The 18808-nt window shown below is 46.0% G+C and overlaps 1 protein-coding gene across 1 annotated transcript in view; it reads right to left on the bottom strand.

Annotated features, from left to right (window-relative positions):
* Positions 1–1090: 1090 nt before the first annotated feature.
* The window catches only part of LOC146839446 (mas-related G protein-coupled receptor member H-like), a 104545-nt gene continuing 86827 nt past the window's right edge, over positions 1091–18808 (bottom strand). Inside the window, exon 2 of the mRNA XM_085651500.1 lies at positions 1091–4949. Coding sequence (XP_085507626.1) covers positions 3965–4949 — 985 coding nt within the window. The 3' untranslated portion in view covers positions 1091–3964. The remainder of the gene's footprint in view (positions 4950–18808) is intronic.

Here is an 18808-nt window from a genome sequence, read left to right as displayed (position 1 = left end):
GCCTGCAGACGTTCGTTGGACGTCAGAGCTTTGGATCTTACAGGTAGAGTATTTACTCCGGAAGGGGTCCATTTTAACATTACTGGCAGGACAAAAACACTATCAAGAAGTATTGAATATCATGCTTTTCCCAGTAATACAAAGTTATGTATGGTTCAGTGCCTTAAGGCCTATGAAGCGTGTACTCAGTCCTTACGGCAAAATGGTTCAACACAATTATTGATTGCGCAACAGAAACTTATAAACCAGTGTCAGCGGCTACGATAGCCAGGTGGTTAAAGTCAATTATGCAAGAAGCTGGTATTGATATACAATTGTATGGGGCACATTCTGTTTGTGGTGCCATGGCATCCAAAACCTTCATGCTGGGTTCAACTATTCAAGATATTATGCGATCTGCTGATTGGTCATCAGAGTCTACGTTTAAACAATTTTACTATAAACCGTTGGGTGATATAGCTACAGTTGTGTTTGATAAGCATTAAACGAACATAATCCGAAGCCTCCGGTCCTGTAATGAAATTAAAAATTTGCTAGCGTTCGCGCCAAGGATTTTCAATTTAATTAAGGACACGGAGGCGAGGATTACCCCACCGGTTATTTTACAATGTCTGTAATATATGCCCACGTATGTACTTTATACTCTGTTTAGCAGAAGTTACGGGTTACGGGTTTTAAGTTCCAGTTTGGTTATGGTTCTTCCATGCTGGAGGATGACAGTTTGTACTTGATTTAAAGTTATATGGACTAAAATTTGAGCAAAGAAAGAGGTTCAGGAAGAGGACGTGGTGACTCTTATAGGGTCAAACAGGATGTGATTTAACAAGAAGCATCCTGGGAAGTGTAGTTTATTTGTGTAATAAAAGTTTTTACATTGGCTGCTGTGAGTAGCAATAAAACGAAAGAGAAGCATAATCCTCACCTCCGTGTCCTTAACAAAATTAAAAATTGTTGGCGCGAATGCTAGCAATTTTTTTATCCTCCAGCAGGCATGCAACAGAATTTGAAACCTGAGGAAAATGTGTTTTTGTATAGAGTATACCACAGCTTCCAAGTAATTAGTTATATGCAAACCTTGTGCAACCAAAGATTCTACAAAATGAGATTTATTTTTATATATATCTGTTATAAATTGTATTAAGCGTGAAATTTGAACAGTGTTTGATATGAGCAGTGAGTATACAAACTTTACAGTGAAGTATCTGACAAACTTAACAATTCACAAAAAAAATCAACAATTGAGAAAACATTCAAGAGTCATATCAAATATAATACACATCACAGACTTTATATAATCTAAAAGATTTACTATTTTGTCATAATTGAGAAGAGGTGTAAGCAGCCTTCTCATCTGTTTTGTCTTCAGAAACAGGTTGTTTTTATTTTTTCTCCCCCCCTGGTCAAAAGATAACCAAGTAAACATCATATTTGATTTCATCATCATTAACTCATCCAACGACTCTTCTTTTGTTGGGAAGCGAAGCTTGTGTTCCTTTATAGATAAGCTTCTGGTTCAGGACAGCTTGTTTGAAAGTAATTTTAACTTCAAGTAGTCACTGGATTTTTCACATACGTGGTCACATTTCGGGCCCTATGAATAAGTCTATGGTACCACAGATAGGGGGCTTTTGTTTTTACTAGGATCGAGAGACAGCAGGGCACCCATAAAACATTGAGGGCAGCCCAACATTTCTTACCATTATTTTAGATGCACTTTTCTGAAGCAAAGACAATTTGTGAAATATATATTGTTGGAAACACATCAAGGTTTATTGATGAAGAACCTCTGAGGAACAAGGAGTAATTGTTTAGCTGTTTAAAGAACCAACCAACAATGCACCAAGGGATTAGTCCGGTGCTTAAGATTGGCATGTTTAGCAGTTTTTTGTGTATTTGGACAGAAGACACACCAGGGCGGCACATCTCTACTACTTCACAGTGGATTCCCAAATTGTGTTAACTGCAGGAATTGCAAAAGAACAGTGGAAAAAATAGCAGCAACGGGTCAGATGAAGTTATCTTTACATTTACAGTCTTGCCATTGTATTGCAACATTTATTGGTTTTTTTTCTCCAAACATACAATGGACTCTTTCATTTTAACTTTCAAGGTGACTTCCCTCAAAGTTATGTGGCGTTGCTGTAGCACCTCCATAACCATGGTTCCAGTGCCACTGCTCTGTTGGAAACCTAAGCACTAGACCAGAATTATAATGTGGTGTAATTTACAGAACAGTTTGTGAAATAAATTGAATACTTAAAAGTAATTTCAAAGCTTTTCACAGCATGCTTCTTCAGGAAATAAAGTAAGAAGGTAAGCAATGGTACAGTTAGAACAATGGTATTTCTTGAGATCAGCTATAAACAGACCTCCAGTATAATAAAAACATAAGTATGTACAAAACCCTTATTTGATCAAAAAGCAGTCTATTCATTACCAGTATGAATACTCAAATATTTGACAGAAATTGAACCCTGTAAGTTCTTTGTTCGATATAATTGAAACTGTTTCATAGTCTAAGCCTTGCTACAATCCCAAAACTGACTTGAGCCCTGGCAAAAACTGAAAAGATATTATCAGAGCTCTGATACGAGAATGCTAGCAGAATTTGTCAACTTCCTGATTTCCAGAAGAACTAACTTTTCCTGCACACCTCTCACAATTTGCAATCTTATTCAACAAACAATACTTCTGCTGCAAGACGACCTCTCTGTGTGTCCTCTAACCAAAGACACATGTATATGTTCCCTAATGGCTGTGCTCAGTGAGTGCAGTCCCAACTTAGTGATTTGTATCAAATATTACAAGTAGATTATTATCCACAGCAAGTAGATTTCGGGATCATCCCTTCACTTAGAAAAGTAGATTATTACATTTCTCACCCCTGAATACCTGAAGGCACAATTGTAAAAGCTTTTCAGAATTACACTACATTGCAAAGTGCCAAAATGATCTAGATTTTCCTTCTGCAAATTAAATCTTGGCTTTGGATAAATTGAAAAAGAAAGCAAGTTCACTTTATTTCTTAAGAGACAATAATGGGATCAAGTTAAGAGTGCTGATATTATAAACCTTGTACAACACAGAGGTGTGCAATATAATTTTCAAGCTCATTTGAGTATACTCTCTACAGCATTGCGTTCACTCCCTCTGTACAGGGGGAGTTACAATTCATTTGAAGAAATCGTCATAATATTACAACAGGCCCTGCTTTATCTGTCATCATATCATTCCATGAATATCACAAAGACAGAAACTTTGGTTTTTATTGCATATTTTTCTCTTCATTAGTCTGCATTGCTTTTTATGGAGACATAAAGCAACCACATTCACACAGCAGCATGGAAAGCAGGTGAGTCCAGGGAGCTTCTGTCTTCTTCATACCCCGCTACTTCCCTTCCAGCGTTACAGAAAAAATATGGATACTTCTTCAGGTTTTCTTTTACACTGAAATTAATTGGTATCCAATATCCCTTGTGCATCACAGTGCTTATAACGTATCAGCCACATCACATTGACGAACTTCGCACGGAACAAAGCTGTTTGTGATTGCGGAACATGTTGGAGAGATCTCCTTTTGATTATGCCCAGATTACTAGGTGAAAACCTATAAAAGAAGGTTGCTGGAGGACTGAGATTTACATGAGTGCAGGGAATATTTCAGTTCCATAAAATACTAAAACATTTTTTAACAAAAGTGATGTGCAGTTGCATGAGTGATTACTATGAAGAAATATGTGAAGGTGTTTTTTGCGATTAAATTGCTGGCCTGCTGAGGGCAGCATGTGTCACTGTAGGCCAATCTGCCATCTACATGTTTTGCAAATGTTTTTTTTCAGGTAAGGTTCTTTCTGTAGAAACATAATTGGATTTCACGATGAGAAAAGCTGGTGTCACTAAGGAGTGAAGCAGTGCTGAAGCAAAGGCTGGTTGATGATTTTGTATCTGATAACAGGAGTGGCCTTCAGGCTGGAACACACCGTCGTTGGACCGGTGCATGTTCCACTGGCAGTGGCGGCTCAGACTCATCCTGGAAGGCCTTCTGCAGAGCCCCTGGGATGAACCGCTTTAGCCGCCATCTTTTGATGCTCCCCACCAAGTAATAGATCACAGGGTTAAGGCTGCTGTTGATGCAGAAGCACAAGACGGCTATTGCAAAGCTTCGCCACGTAGCCTTCAGGAAGACAACCAGCTTGGCTGGAACAGTTAAGAGGAGAAAGGCAAGGACTGTGATGAAGAGGAGGATGTAGAGTTTCGGGAGCTGCTGACCTCTCTGTCTCCTGCAAATTTTGATGAGCATGGTCAGGCTGGACAGAAGCATCAGGGGAATGCAAATTAACACATCCAAGACACAGTGACCTATGAACATCCCTAAACAGGCACGGTACGAGTACCCACAAAATAAATGCCACAACACAACAACAAAGCAAGACACGACCCAGACTGCTGCGCAGACAGTCCTAGACTGGTGCTTGGGGCGGCGTCGGTGGTACCAAACAGGGCACCAAAAGGACAGGCACCACTCCACACTCATGGCTGTAAGGAGACATTGGCTGGTCAGGAATCCAAACATGTAGAGCGCCTGAAGAACTTCATAGGGCATGCGGCCTGTGCGCACTCCATGTAGACTCAGTACGAAAATCATAGCTACGATAGAAAAGGCAAAAAAGAAGACAAACTGAACAACAGCCAAGTTGAGGATGTAGACACTCAATGGGTTTCTTTTGATCCGAAAACCCAAGAACCAGAGGACGGTCCCATTTGTGATAAGCCCAAATAGAGAGAAGACCACGTAGGAGCAGTAGATTGCCTTGGCAAATGGGAGTAGCTCCACATATTTCAAGTCTACTTCTGGTGACTGGTCAGATTCAGGAGATGCTGTCATTCCGGCACTGCTTAAGGTGCTCACCAGAAGCTCCTCTATGCCAGGTGTTGGTGCTCTGTCCAACCTGTCAATAATGAGAGAAAATGACAGACGTCACCCCAGTTCGGAAAACATCCTTAACAATGACATCTTTACCACAAATTCCTTTACAACAAAGGATTTAATATGAAACAGTCTTTATCATGACTGTTTTTACAACACAATTCTTTACCACGAGTATGCCTTTACAATTTTGTTGTAAAGCTATAAATGATGAAACCAAACTGGTGGTAAAAAATGTACATGTCAATGTAAGTATTTTTTAGGTAAGTATTGTGTTTTTTATACATACCTATATATAAAGGTTTAGGGCAAGGGTAATATTCGGGTGTAGGGTGGGTATGGGTTTTTGGATGGCAAAACTGGTTTTAGGGTGGATATAGGTTTTTGGGTGAAAAGGGTACTTTTAGGGTTTGTATAGGTTCTTGGGCGGCAAGGGTAATTTTTGGGCTTTGAGTGGGTATGGGGTTTTGGGTGGCAAGGGTAATTTAAGGGTTTCAGGTGGGTATGGGGTTTTGGGTGGCATGGGTAATTTTAGAGTTTAAGGTGGGTATAGGTTTTCGGGCTGCCAGGGTAATTTTAGGGTTTAGGGAGGGTGTGAGTTTTTGGGAGGCCAGTGTAATTTTAGAGTTTAGGGAGGGTATGAGGTTTTGGGTGGCAAGGCTAATTTTAGGGTTTAGGTTGGTTATGGTTTTTTGGGTGGCCAGGGTAATTTTAGGGTGGGTATGGGTGTTAGGGTGATTTTAGGATGGGTATGGATTTTTGGGTGACAATGGTCATTTTAGGGTTTAGTGGTATGGGTGACAAGGGTAATATAAGGGTTCAGGGTGGGTATGGGTTTTGGGTGGCAAGGCTATTTTTTCGATTTTAGGGTGGTTATGGGTTTTTATGTGGTAAGGGGGATTTCTAGGGTTGAAGAACATACATATAGTTATATCTATACACATACACAATCAAACACACAGGATGTATGAGGTTTAGACCTCCATTTCTAAACAAGCATTTGCAATGCAATAGGTCTCGCAATTGCGAGATTTTGAGCTATTGGCATTGTAAATGACAATGCCTTTTATTGATGTGTTTAAAAAACCTTCATTAATGAAAGGCATTGTCATTTACAATACCGATAGGTCAATGATTATAAAATGCAAGACCTGTTGTATTGCACATGCTTGTTTTCAAGCGCCCCATAAAGCATTTTCACGCAAATAGAGGCCACGGCCCTTTGTTTGGATGAGGGGCGTGTAAAGAAAGGTCCGCTGCCGCTGTTAAAGGAAGGGTCACTGTGATCTGTACTGGGAATATTTCCCGAGCTATGGAGTTGCAGAAATGTTTTGCAAATACAGAAAAAAAATCTGATTATACTGCATTTAACTTTTCTGGTTACTTATTTTAGATTCTAAAATGTGCTTCTGGGTAAAAAAACATTACATGGATTGGGGGGTGAGGGGGGTTGGTTGAAGGTGATCTAATGTGTCATGTAAGTGTCAGTGAAAACATGGGACACCGCATAGTGTCAACTATATTTAAAGATGTACTCCCTGAAAAAACATTAAAACAATTCACTACCAAATCCCTTATTACAAAATGTCACCAAAACTAGTCAAAAAAAGAGAGCTGTTGAACCAAGATTGTTCCTCTTCAGTGTCCTGGTCTAATGGCAGTGTCATTTATGATTTCCATAGAGAGAGTGACACAGACTTCTCTCAGCGATGTTATAAACACCACATACTCCCCGTGTCCTGTCTGAATTATACCCAACTATCCAGGCCCTCTACACAAATTATTTTATTTGATCACTTTTGTCTTAGTTGTTGTTAATTAACCTATTCACGGAAAAAAAGCTTAGTGAATCACTAATCTTTTTTCTGCAAGTAAGTGTTTTTTCTCCTGAGAACAAGTAACAAAGCAGAAGGACAACCTAGAGAAAATGTGCCCCGAATTATACCCAGAACTTCAAGTTTAATTCACAGATAAGGCACGAATAAGGCACAACTACCCATCAAACAAGCATTTGCAATGCATTAGGTCTCGCATTTACGCGAGTTTGAGCTATTGACATTGCAAATAACAATGCCTATTGGCATTGTCATTTACAATGCCAATAGCTTTAACTCGTGTAACTGCGAGACCTATTGCATTGCAAATGCTTGTTATCTTTACGCCCACTGCTGTCAGTAGGAACAAGTATTTATGGCAAAACAACCCCGGCACTGTGCAGCTCTGTGCACTCAACCCCCACGCACTTTATCCTACCCCATGTCGCACCTCCCCCCATGTGATTGAATATAAGCCTAAAGCCCAGGTCACATTGTTTCAGGAAAGCAGGGCATTGTGAAACATAAGTGAACGCACACAGAAAATAAAATCTAAAAGCGGCTGCCGTTGCTCAAGGGCAACGTCCCGAGAGTGGTGTTTGCGAATCAAATGAAAGTGAAAGTGCACACGGCATGCAGAAAGTGTAAGTGTGTTAGCATGTGGTGAAAAGCAATCAATGCTTAGGTTGGGGCTCCTGCTCCTAGATTAACAAAAGATGGTGACGCAGATAATGATCAAAGTCCTTCCTGCCGGACTGTTAAACGAATTGCTTGAGGGAATGTTTCCCACAAGGAAACAAATCATGGCAGCTGTCTGCTGTTTCCCACTCCCAGGACTAAGCAAACTACTTTGAAACGCACTCTTTATTTTATATATAGAACTTTCGTTGTAGTTGTGCGCTTTTGAGCACTCGTGTGACTTTTCATTCCTGTGTCACTAGTGCACACGACCCTGCCCTCTGCCGATTTTCTGAAAGAGCACTTGGTGGGTGAGTGGGCGTTTGGAGTGCCAAAGGGTCCGTGCGGGAGTGAGGTGGGAGGGCACTGCGGGCATCGCTGGAGGTGGGAGGGCACTGCGGGCATTGGTAGAGGTGGGAGGGCACTGTGGGCATCGCTAAAGGTGGGAGGGAATCGCTAGAGGTGGGAGGGAGGTGGGGGGGCACTGTGGTCATCGCTGGAGGTGGGAGGGCACTGCGAGCATCACTGGAGGTGGGATGGCGATGCAGGCATCGCTAGAGGTGGGATGGCACTGCCGGCATCACTGGAGGTGGGATGGCACTGTGGGCATCGCTGGAAGTGGGAGGGCACTGCGGGCATCGCTGGAGGTGGGAGGGCACTGCAGACATCGCTGGAGGTGGGAGGGCACTGCAGACATTGCTGGAGGTCGGAGGGCACTGTGGGCATCGCTAGAGCTGGGAGGGCATGGCTGGAGGTGGGAGGGAGGTGGGGGCACTGCGGGCATCGCTGGAGGTGGGAGGGAGGTGGGGGGGCACTGCGGGCATCGCTGGAGGTGGGAGGGAGGTGGGGGGCACTGCGGGCATCGCTGCACTTTGAGGGTCGGGCTTCTTCGAGACGGGCAGGGCTCCTAGGCCACGAAGGCACAGAGGCCTGCGCAGAAGGCAGGCCTGGATCGGGATGAAGCCATCCTGTGCCAGGCAGAGCCAGCGGGTTTAATTAGCTCGGGGGCTGCCCCAGTGCCATCACCTCGAGCCCCGCGCACAGAACTTGCTCAGTTGCTAGGGCAACTATGCGCTTTAAACAAGTGGTCTCTGAATGGCTGTTGTTATTGAGTGCTTTTACATGTTTAATTATAAAACTCAGATGATCGACTTGAAAGACCCAGTCCTGTGTGCCCCGATCATAAAAGGAGGTTGGTTCTGTGCAGAGGTGCAAGTCCTGCCCTCTCAGTCCAACTGTCATCATTGTGTGGGGACTTTGACACCTAGAGACGGAGCTGCTTTGATCTTAGGGGGTGGGAGGGTGTCTCCGCATGGGGCATGACATGGATAATGGATAAAAGGCAGAGAGGGAGGGCGGCGGAGGGCCAGCCGCCCCCCAGAGAGAGATTGCCGGAGGCACCGAGAATGAGAGACGGGCGGCTGGGATGTGCGGGGAGGGAGCGCCCCTCCGGGGACGAATGGGGGAGGCTAATGGGGGGTGGAGGCGTGGATTGAGCTGGGGCCTGAGGGCAGGGCAAACACCCTTTGTGGGTGAGGGGGGCGGGGTGCTTCCATGCAGGTCTCAGCAAGTCTACGCAGGGTGGGCGGGGGGAGGGGGGGAGAGATTAAGGAAGGGGTACTGAGGCTGCTTCATCTGTACCAGTGCTTTCCAGAGCTTTAGATGGGTTAGAAGGGTGCTTCTATAGAGCGAAGACCCCAGATACACAGCATTGAGGGGAATGTCTCCTCCAGAAACGCTGTGGCTGGACGTAGGCGAATGTGGCACTTCTGCGCCAAGGGGCCGAAGTGTGTGGCAGCGCAAGTCACACCAAGCACTGAAGCCGGTGGTACAGTCAGACACTATGGCTCAGAACGATACAGCGTCCGCAGACACACTTTGCCAGAGCATTGTCGAGTGTAACACCCAAATGCTACCACTCCATAACCCTGAACACAGTGACACTGTAATTCACGCACCACCAGACATTTTGCGCCACGGCAAAATGTAGAGTGTGGCGCTGCAAGACACGCAGGTGGCATGACACTTAAGAGCGTGGAGCCGCTGAGCCGTCTGCACACTGTAGATAGAGCCTGGCTGGCACTCGGGGACCCACCAGGCCCTGGCATTAAATGTATGCGGCTTGCATGCTATCTGCATCAGGGCATTGCTGAGTGCAGCGCTGCCAGACACTTCCTGATGCAATTTGACCGTGTGCCACCCGCAAGCCATCTGCATTGAAACGGTTCTGAGTACCGCACTGCAAGAAAATGCACTGTTTTCTTAGAGCACTCAAGTAGGGAGAACTGTCCTTCAGTCAGGGCACAAGTCCTAAAAAAAGAAGTGGGGGGGACGCTGACGTCATGAAAGGTGGCTTGCCCCATCAGCATGCACTGTGTCAAAGCGGCCGTGCGGCCCGCGAAAGTGAAAGCAAACGAGTGCTTTGAGGCCTCCAAATGGTGAGCGCGCCCGGCCGACGCACATGCACTGTATTTGGAGGCCTGAAAGCACTCGTTTTCACTTCCAAAACTCGCTTACTATAAGTCTCGCCAGAGCAGCGCTAAAGCGCTGTCTCAGGCGAGACCTAAAAAGCGTTGCATTTGAGCCATGAGATAATTACCATCTGGCACAAGGTTAGCCAACTCACCCACACACACAAATCTTATTTGCAAGGCCCATAAGCAATGGTAGTGCTATGCTACCCAGCCACTAAAAGTGTAACAGCTCTACTGAGAGGTACAAGTACTCTCCACTAAAGTGAGGCAGTCTTGCGCAAAGTGTTGGTATTTTGTGGATGAACATTCAGCAGGCACGCTGAAAAGTGCTTGTACTGTCCCATTAAACGTAGATTGGGCCTATTGTACTAAAAATAACGTTCTTCTAAAGGTTGAGCAAACTTCCTTTGAAGTACACCTAAAACCACATCACATGTGTATGTGGCACTACTCGCGCCTGGTCTGTGGTGTTGCATACATGTTGCACTCCTCGCGCCTGGTCTGTGGTGTTATATGCATGTGCATGTCGCACTCCTTGCGCCAGGTCTGTGGTGTTAAATGCATGTTGCACTACTCGAGCCTGGTCTTTGGTGTTGCATGCATGTTGCACTCCTCGCAGCTGGTCTGTGGTATTACATGCATGTGCATGTCGCACTCCTCGCGCCTGGTCTTTTGTGTTACATGCTACACGTGCAGGGCCAGCAGCTGAGGGGCTGTGGAGCCCGTGCTGGCGGCCGCCCTTCCCGCCTTTTACCGCTTGTGTCTGCGCAGACGCAGTGCCCAGAGCCTGGAGCAGGAGGAGACAGGGCGGGATTCAGACGCACGCAATTGGTTGGCTGGGAGGGCAGGGGAGGCCTGTGATTGGATCCTTCAAACAGGGAGAGCAGAGTTCAGTCAGAGAGTCCCGGAGAGGAAGAGACATGGAAGAGAGAGACTTCAATACCAATGAGGGACAGAAGAGGGAGAAGAAGGACAGTGAGGGACAGAGGAGAGAGAAGAAGGGCAGTGTGGGACAGAGAAAAAGGACAGTGACGGACAGAGGAGGGAGAAGAAGGACACTGAGGGATAGAGGTGAGAGAGAAGGACAGTGAGGGACAGAAGAGGGAGGAGAAGGACAGTGAGTGACAGAGGAGAGGGAGAGAGAAGGACAGTGAGGGACAGAGAACAAGGACAGTGAGGGACAAAGGAGGGAATACAAGGACAGTGAGGGACAGAGGAAAGAGAAGTATGTCAGTGAGGGACAGAGGAGAAACACAGTGAGAGACAGAGGAGGTAAAAGAAGGTCAGTGAGGGACAGAGGAGAAGGACAGTGGAGGGAGAAGAAGGACAGTGAGGGACAGAGGAGGGAAAAGAGAGACAGTGAGGGACAGAGGAGAGAGAAGGACAATGAGGAAAGGAGAAGAAGGACAGTGAGGGACAGAGGAGGGAGAAGGACAGTGAAGGGTAAAGGATGGAGAAGAAGGTCAGTGAGGGACAGAGGAGGGAGAAGGACAGTGAAGGGTAGAGAAGGGAGAAGAAGGACAGTGAGGGACAGAGGAGGGTGAAGGACAGTGTGGGACAGAGGAGAAGGACAGTGAGAGACAGAGGAGGGAAAGAGGACAGCGTGGAACAGTGTTGGACAGTGAGGGGCAGAGTGAGGTAGAAGAAGGACAGTGAGGGACAGAGGAGGGAGAACAAGGACAGTGAGGGACAGAGGAGGGAGAAGGACAGTGAGGGACAGAAGAGGGGAGAAGGAGGACAGTGAGGGGCAGAGGAGCGAAGAAGGACAGTGAGGAACGGAGGGGTGGACAGTGAGGAACAGAGTTGGACAGTGAGGAACAGAGTGAGGTAGAAGATGGACAGTGAGGGATAGAGAGAGGTGACCGGCTGTCCTTGGAGGGGCTGCTGGGGGCCCTCTGGGGAAGCGGAGGTTCTGAACCCCACAGGTCACTCACCCCCCCACCCCCCCCAAAAGAGGGCAGAGCTCCCAGAAGAAGAGGTGGGCCTGGAAGAGGCCTTGAGTCAGGTAGGGAGCCTTGAGATAAGAGGCCCATGTGGTAAAAATAAGGGCCTGTGTGATGAGGGCGGGGCGACCTCAGCCCCACAGGCTGAAGGGCGGGGGGGTGCTCCTGCCCCTCTGGTGGAAGGCCTTGTGGGCCCCGTGTGATGGGGGGGGGGGGAATTACCCCGGCCCCACATGCCATAGGGCGTCTTCCTGCCCCTCTGGTGTAAGGCCTGCTGGTGACGTGTGGTAAAAGCTGGCAGGGGCCCTGTGTGGCAAAAACTCGAGTGAGGAAACAGTAAAGCCTGTGTGGCACGGGTGCCCTGGCCACAGCCCTCAATCCCACTGGGTAACAAGGCCTCGAGCCCTAACCTGCCCCCAGACCCCACGGAGACCCTTCTGAAGGAAGGGCCATGGACGGAGCCGTTAGAGCTCAGCACTTCCACCATCACCCTGTGTTTGTGCGCGTCTATATCCCCGGCCCTTAGACCTTATTATAACCGGCGGCCCTGCTGGCTGCGGAAGGAAGTGTTTTATTCCCCACTCTCTGCACTCTGGGATACATGCTTTTCGCTAAGGATGGAGTTTCCGGTGGTAAACCCCCCTTGCGGTGGCACATCTGTGTGGTAAAGTCACTTGCTTAAGATCCTACATCACCAGAGGATGTGAAACGGCCCGAGGTAAAAAGTGCAAATATCATGTGGTAAATGTGGTAAAATGTGGTGGGTGCCGCACCCCCTGCTGTAAAAAAAAATCCAAATATGATGTGGTAAATGTGGTCAAATATCTTGGTGTTGCACCCCCTGCTGTAAAGGATGTAAATATCATGTGGTAAATGTGGTAAAATGTGGCGGTGCTGCACCCCCTGTTGTAAAGGATGCAAATATTATGTGGTAAATGGTGGCGAGTGCCGCACGCCCTGCTGTAAAGGATGCAAATATCATGTGGTAAACAATGGCTTCTGCCCTCCTTTGTAAACTTGTTGATTCTCTGCGGAGATGTTTCTGCACGGGACGCTCAGCGTTCACTCTCATGGCTTGCTATTGTCTGGGAAAGTGATATACGGCAAACGGAGGCAAACATTTGTCAGAAGGTTTTATGGCAAAGGAAGAGAACCATTTGTCACACTCAGTGGGAGCTTCAGGGGCCAGACTGCTTTCTTTAAAAAACGCACACCTCTGTGTAATTAAAAAAACTGCCCATAAAACACACAGATGCAGAGAAGACTTACGATAGATCTCTGACAACGCAGCCCCCATGGATGCCCTGAGACTATCAAGTACAGGCAGCTTCGGTCCCCTTTGCCACGCCATTGGACGAAAAGGCTTGGCACCGTTTAATTAATTCAGTCAATAAGCAGCGCTGGCCACTGGGGAGGGCTCTCCCGGAGAGTGCCCTCAGCCCTGGCTGGAAGCCAGAGGCGAAGCTGAGGAAAGCTTCACGCGGTGCGTTCTCCAAAGGACAAGTCCGGCTTGGGTGAGTTAACTGTTAATGGATCTGGTGAATGCCGATGCATCGATTGCATCACCTGACCAACTTGAACTCTGTGAATTCTAGCGGAGACATGGTTGGTTACTTGTGTACTTTGTAAAAATATTTTAACCGTGAAAACTGCAAAGAGTATGTTGTACAGAAGTTCTTAGGGAATATGTTCGCGCTGCAGAAAAAACAAGCATCGATCTCTTATCTTTATGGGGCCATGTGTTTCTAATTAGAAATTAGATAAGAAAGTGCTTTGCGACAGTAGCATATGGCCATGTCTGAATTGGGGTGGCAGAGTGAGCTAAAGAATGATGATGGATTAAACCCATATCAGTTGACTGGGGGTGAGTGTTTGCAATGTTCAACACTCCGTCCATCATCCCCTTTGGTTTTGCTTTGTTCACCCTAGGTTGGCAGGGAATGCCCAGACGTGGGTCCCTTGCTCACTTTGCCACTGGATTCAAGCTAGCCTGGCTGATGACGGCTGATTGGCCAGAAACAGGTCCCAGGATGCTTGTTTCCGGTCCAGGGAAGACATGGCTTGACAGTTCGGGCTGGACTGTTCCCACGAGGCACAGGGTCAGACTGATTTGCATATGGCCATGTCTGAACTGGGGTGGCGGAGTGAGCTAAAGAATGATGATGGATTAAACCCAGATCAGTGGACTGGGGCTGAGTGCTTGCAATGTTCAACACTCCGTCCATCATTCCCCTTTGGTTTTGCTTTGTGCGCCCTAAGTTGGCAGGGTATGCCCAGACGTGGGTCCCTTGCTCACTTTGCCACTGGATTCAAGCTAGCCTGGCTGATGACGGCTGATTATCCAGAAACCGGTCCCAGGATGCTTGTGTCCGGTCCAGGGAAGATATGGCTTGGCAGTTCGGGCTGGACTGTTCCCATGTGGCACAGGGTCAGACTGATTTGCATATGGCCATGTCTGAACTGGGGTGGCGGAGTGAGCTAAAGAATGCTGATGGATTAAACCCAGATCAGTGGACTGGGGGTGAGTGCTCGTCCATCATCCCCTTTGGTTTGGCTTTGTTTGCCCTAAGTTGGCAGGGTATGCCCAGACGTGGGTCCCTTGCTCACTTTGCCACTGGATTCAAGCTAGCCTGGCTGATGACGGCTGATTAGCCAGAAACTGGTCCCAAGATGCTTGTTTCCGGTCCAGGGAAGACCAGGCTTGGCAGTTCGGGCTGGACTGTTCCCATGAGGCACAGGGTCAGACTGATTTACATATGGCCATGTCTGAACTAGGGTGGCGGAGTGAGCTAAAGTATGATGATGAATTAAACCCAGATCAGTTGACTGGGGGTGAGTGCTTGCACTGTTCAACACTCTGTCCATCATCCCCTTTGGTTTTGCTTTGTGACAGTAGCAAAGCAGGCAATACAGTCCGGATCGGAGGCGAAAGGGCGTCAACAAAAAACCCTCATTTCCAATGGCAGGCCACGGTTTAGCATAAACAGTGACGCCAGCCAATGGAAATGAGGGGCGGGGCTTCAGGCCCTCTTCTCAAACTCCTTGTTGACAATAAATCTCGCCGAGCGAGCTGCGCATGCGTGCGCTGCAACGCTAGGCGAGACCTAAAAAGGATTTAGATATCTTTACCTTGAAGTTTAGATGGTAAGCAGTATTTAAAATAGAAACACACACACAGGGTTAGAAATAATACTTGGTACGGTACCACAAGGTAACATTATGTGATGTAAAGATAACTATGTGTTTACCACTATATAACTTACTGCAATGTACCAACATGCGATTTAACAACTGATATCTCAAATTGATATATTTATATACGTGTCATGGATTCCAGAGGTTACACCTTTTGCACGTAGGACAGACATTCTCAGTTTCGTACTGTTATGAGGACACCACTTGTGTCCTTTAGACATTTTCCTATACATACCCTACGCTAGGCAGTAAAGTTCCGAATTGCCATCTGAATGAAGTTCAATTCACTCAGCCGCCTCTACGCTTTCACCAGCAGAGTCTTTATATCACATATAGTGATACCCAATAAACGCAAAGTATATGTAACTCAACAAAGGCACTTCAAGAAGCATTCACAATCCACGCATGAACAGGACACTGGGATTTATTTTTATTCTGGGATGTCAGTTTTGAACACATTACACAAGCGATTGTATGGAAACACTTCACTCATGAGAGCATATGATGTTATGAGCAACAATGAAATGAATGATTCTTAACTGCTATAATTAACATGCAACTTTCAAACCCAAGTGGATTCACTCAACATTATATTAAAATTAATTTGGCAATTATATATTCTTTCATGTTGCAAATCAAAAACAGTGACCATGCAAAAGTTAACTATTGATTGAAACTTTTTAACAACAATTCCTTAGATGAAGGTTGCGCTCAAACGCACGAGTACGGCTGCACTAAACAAGGCCGCTCTGTTCTTGCATTGTAACTAGTTTCTTTCATCTTAAAGGCAACATCAACAGTAGAACCAATAACATTCCAAAGGAAAAATCAAAGCTACATCAAAAATATTACATTTCCTGAATCCCACTAATTAGGAAGATTGTGTGCTAGTTTTTATACATATTTGAAAATGTAAATTTGTTTCTGTTGTCTTATTTGATCTTATTAGAACTTGGTCTTCAGTGTGATTGTGCCCTGGCCGTTGATACAGCCTGTGTACTGCTGGGGAAGAAGAGCTTGTCTGCTAGAAAAGCTACGGCGATAGTTAAAAAGGACAACACAATCCCTAACTCCACTCTGAGGGGAGTAGGACCTACCAATGCCCCTTCAACAGATGACGGTGCAGGGATCATTGACAGGTAGAGATTTTCTGCTTCAGTAGCAAAACGATACTCAAGGTAAGTTACAGTTTGCGCCATGGTTTTAGGATAGGGCATTACTGAGACTGTTTGTGTAGTTTTCAATAACAATAAATATTATTCATTAATTACTCATTAGACGTCCTATAATTTCAAACAAAAATTTGATACTAATTTATTTAAAAACATTATTATTGTACACTATGATTTTATCATTTAGTAAGGCTCAACACAGAGTTCCGATGCATGAACAATGCTGCAGTTCCCGGTATAGCGGTGTGTACATAGAAGTGGTCCTTCTGTGCATAGGTGCTACCCTAGCGAGAGGTAGCTTTTGTTGTGTTGCGCCATGCAATATGGAATGACAACAATCATCTGATTGTTATTAAAAAACAAGAGTTAGCCTTAAGTACTTAGGGACCTGGGGTATATTGTATTTATCGAGTTATGGGGTCCCTGATCAGATATCATATCGGGAAGGGTTTGTATAAAATAGCTTTAAATAAATTATCATTAAAAAAATATCATTTGAGCAAACATTATGTTACAATTGAGAACAAGAACTTCAGTTATGACGCCATGTAATTCTCAATAAAAAATACTTACGATTGTAAGTTGACATACAGTGCAGGCTCCACATTTGTAGTGTTCCGTGGTAAAATATGTAAATAAATAACACAATGTAACCGAATTGAACAAGAAAAAATAAAGCCAACACAGTTCAGAAAGATATACAAGACTACACAGTAGAAAAGAACATACCAATACCACACTGACCATATCTATACTAAAGGAAATTACTTCTACATTAAACATACTCAGCCTTGGGGCCGTTTCAACAAAACAAACGAAATCTGATGTTTCAGAAAAAGTTAGAAGACTCCAGTGACTGTTAGCACGTTTTGAAAAGCGCACAAAACGTTTAGATCCTCTAAAAGGAACAAGTGGTGCTTCAATTTCAATGGAGAGAAGCCAGGGGAGATCACAAAGACGAGGGAGAAGAACAGGTCTGACATGCTAAAACAATTCACAAGGGACAGAACAAACATGATCAGGCATCTAGGACCCTGTGATCGCTGCCGACTGAAGCAGTGATGACACACCAAGCCAGAGACGGGGAGGAGGAGTTCTGGGCAAGATAAAAGCATTGCAGCAGGCGTGCGAACAAGCAGCCTACTAGAAAGCATGTAAAATAAAGGTGTTAAACTCTACCCTGTGTCGTCTCTCCTCCAAGCTGGACAGGACAACTGGCAATGAGGGGTGCACCCACTCACAAAGCAGTCAACCAGCCCTGAGGGTTCACCTACAAGTGCACTCATCGGAGCCCCAGCACCTCATTGCACATGGTGCGGCCAATCACCACTATCTATCAGCATATCCTGACTCCTGCAGCACATCACAAGGCCTCCTAAGGTATCCCAGCACCCCCAGTGCTCACTGACATGCAGGCCCTTTTCCCAGCCTTCTACCTTGAGCCTCCATCTCAGGAGTGGCCATTTTGAATTGGGATAGTGCCTGGTAGTTTCCTGTCTTGAGCCAGCATCCAACTGATAGCAGCATTCTCCACTGAGTGGCAGACGCAGTGACTGTCCGCATACCCTCCATCTGCACTGCAAGCGCAAGGTGCGTTCCACACTTCCAGCTACCATGTACACTGACAGACCACCGAGGTATGATGCTGCTGCATTCCTGAAGTCACCGCCCCCTTTTGACTTGTCCAAAAAGGGCATCATTGGAGCACGGTGGGCTGACTGCCTCGAGAAGTTTGACAACTTCATTGAAACTCTGGAAGAACCGAATGAAGCCAAGGTAATTCGCATCCTCAAGGACATTGCAGGAGATGCCATCAATAAGGCCCTAAAAAATACTATATACCTAAAAAAGAGGCGAACACATATTAGAAAGTGAAAGCCAAACTCGACAAGAAATTCGATCCTGCCACCATCGTGGACTATGAATGTTACGTGTTCAGCAAACCTCGCCGGCAAACGGAAGTCAATCTACAACCTTGCCTAGAAAAACTCCTCAAGCACTGCCAGTTCAATGAATTTTGCAATGAGGAAGCCATGAGCCTCAGAATCATAGATGGCTGCCAATCAGAAGCCTTCAGAAGATGAATGCTCAGACAAACCCACTCTCTTGCCAAGATGCTGGTCGCAGCCCTTGTAAAGGAGCGCGCTGACAAGCAACCTGCAGCTATGGAAGCAGTCGCGATTTCTGAAGAGACTGTGATGGCTATAGAGAGCAGCCACAGAACACACAAAGATAAGCACAAGCCACTACGTCTGGAAGCTGCAAAAGGAATATGCTACTTACCAGTATGCATCTGTTCTTGGCATGTAAAGCTGCGGAGCCACACACTTAGGATAGTAGATCGCCATCTGGTGTTGGGCTCGGATGCTTGCAGGTTGTTGTCTTCGGAAGAAGTCCTTGGTCACGAGACAGGTGACTCCTCCCTTGGACTACAGTACTACAGATTGGTTTTTTCCGCCATTAGGTTCAAATTTAACTTTTCCAACTCCGCTTGGAAATCTCAAATACAAGCTTTTCGAAGCGAAAAAACTTCTACAACTACATCGAAGCACCTTCACTCGATATCGAATTGATTGTCTTGATTCCGGACGTCGAAGCGGGCTGC

Source organism: Triturus cristatus, chromosome 4_1, assembly GCF_964204655.1.
Source record: "Triturus cristatus chromosome 4_1, aTriCri1.1, whole genome shotgun sequence".
In the NCBI taxonomy this organism is placed as follows: Eukaryota; Metazoa; Chordata; class Amphibia; order Caudata; family Salamandridae; genus Triturus; species Triturus cristatus.
Note: the sequence above shows the minus strand (reverse complement) of the source record. Positions and strands in the feature narration are given on the sequence as shown.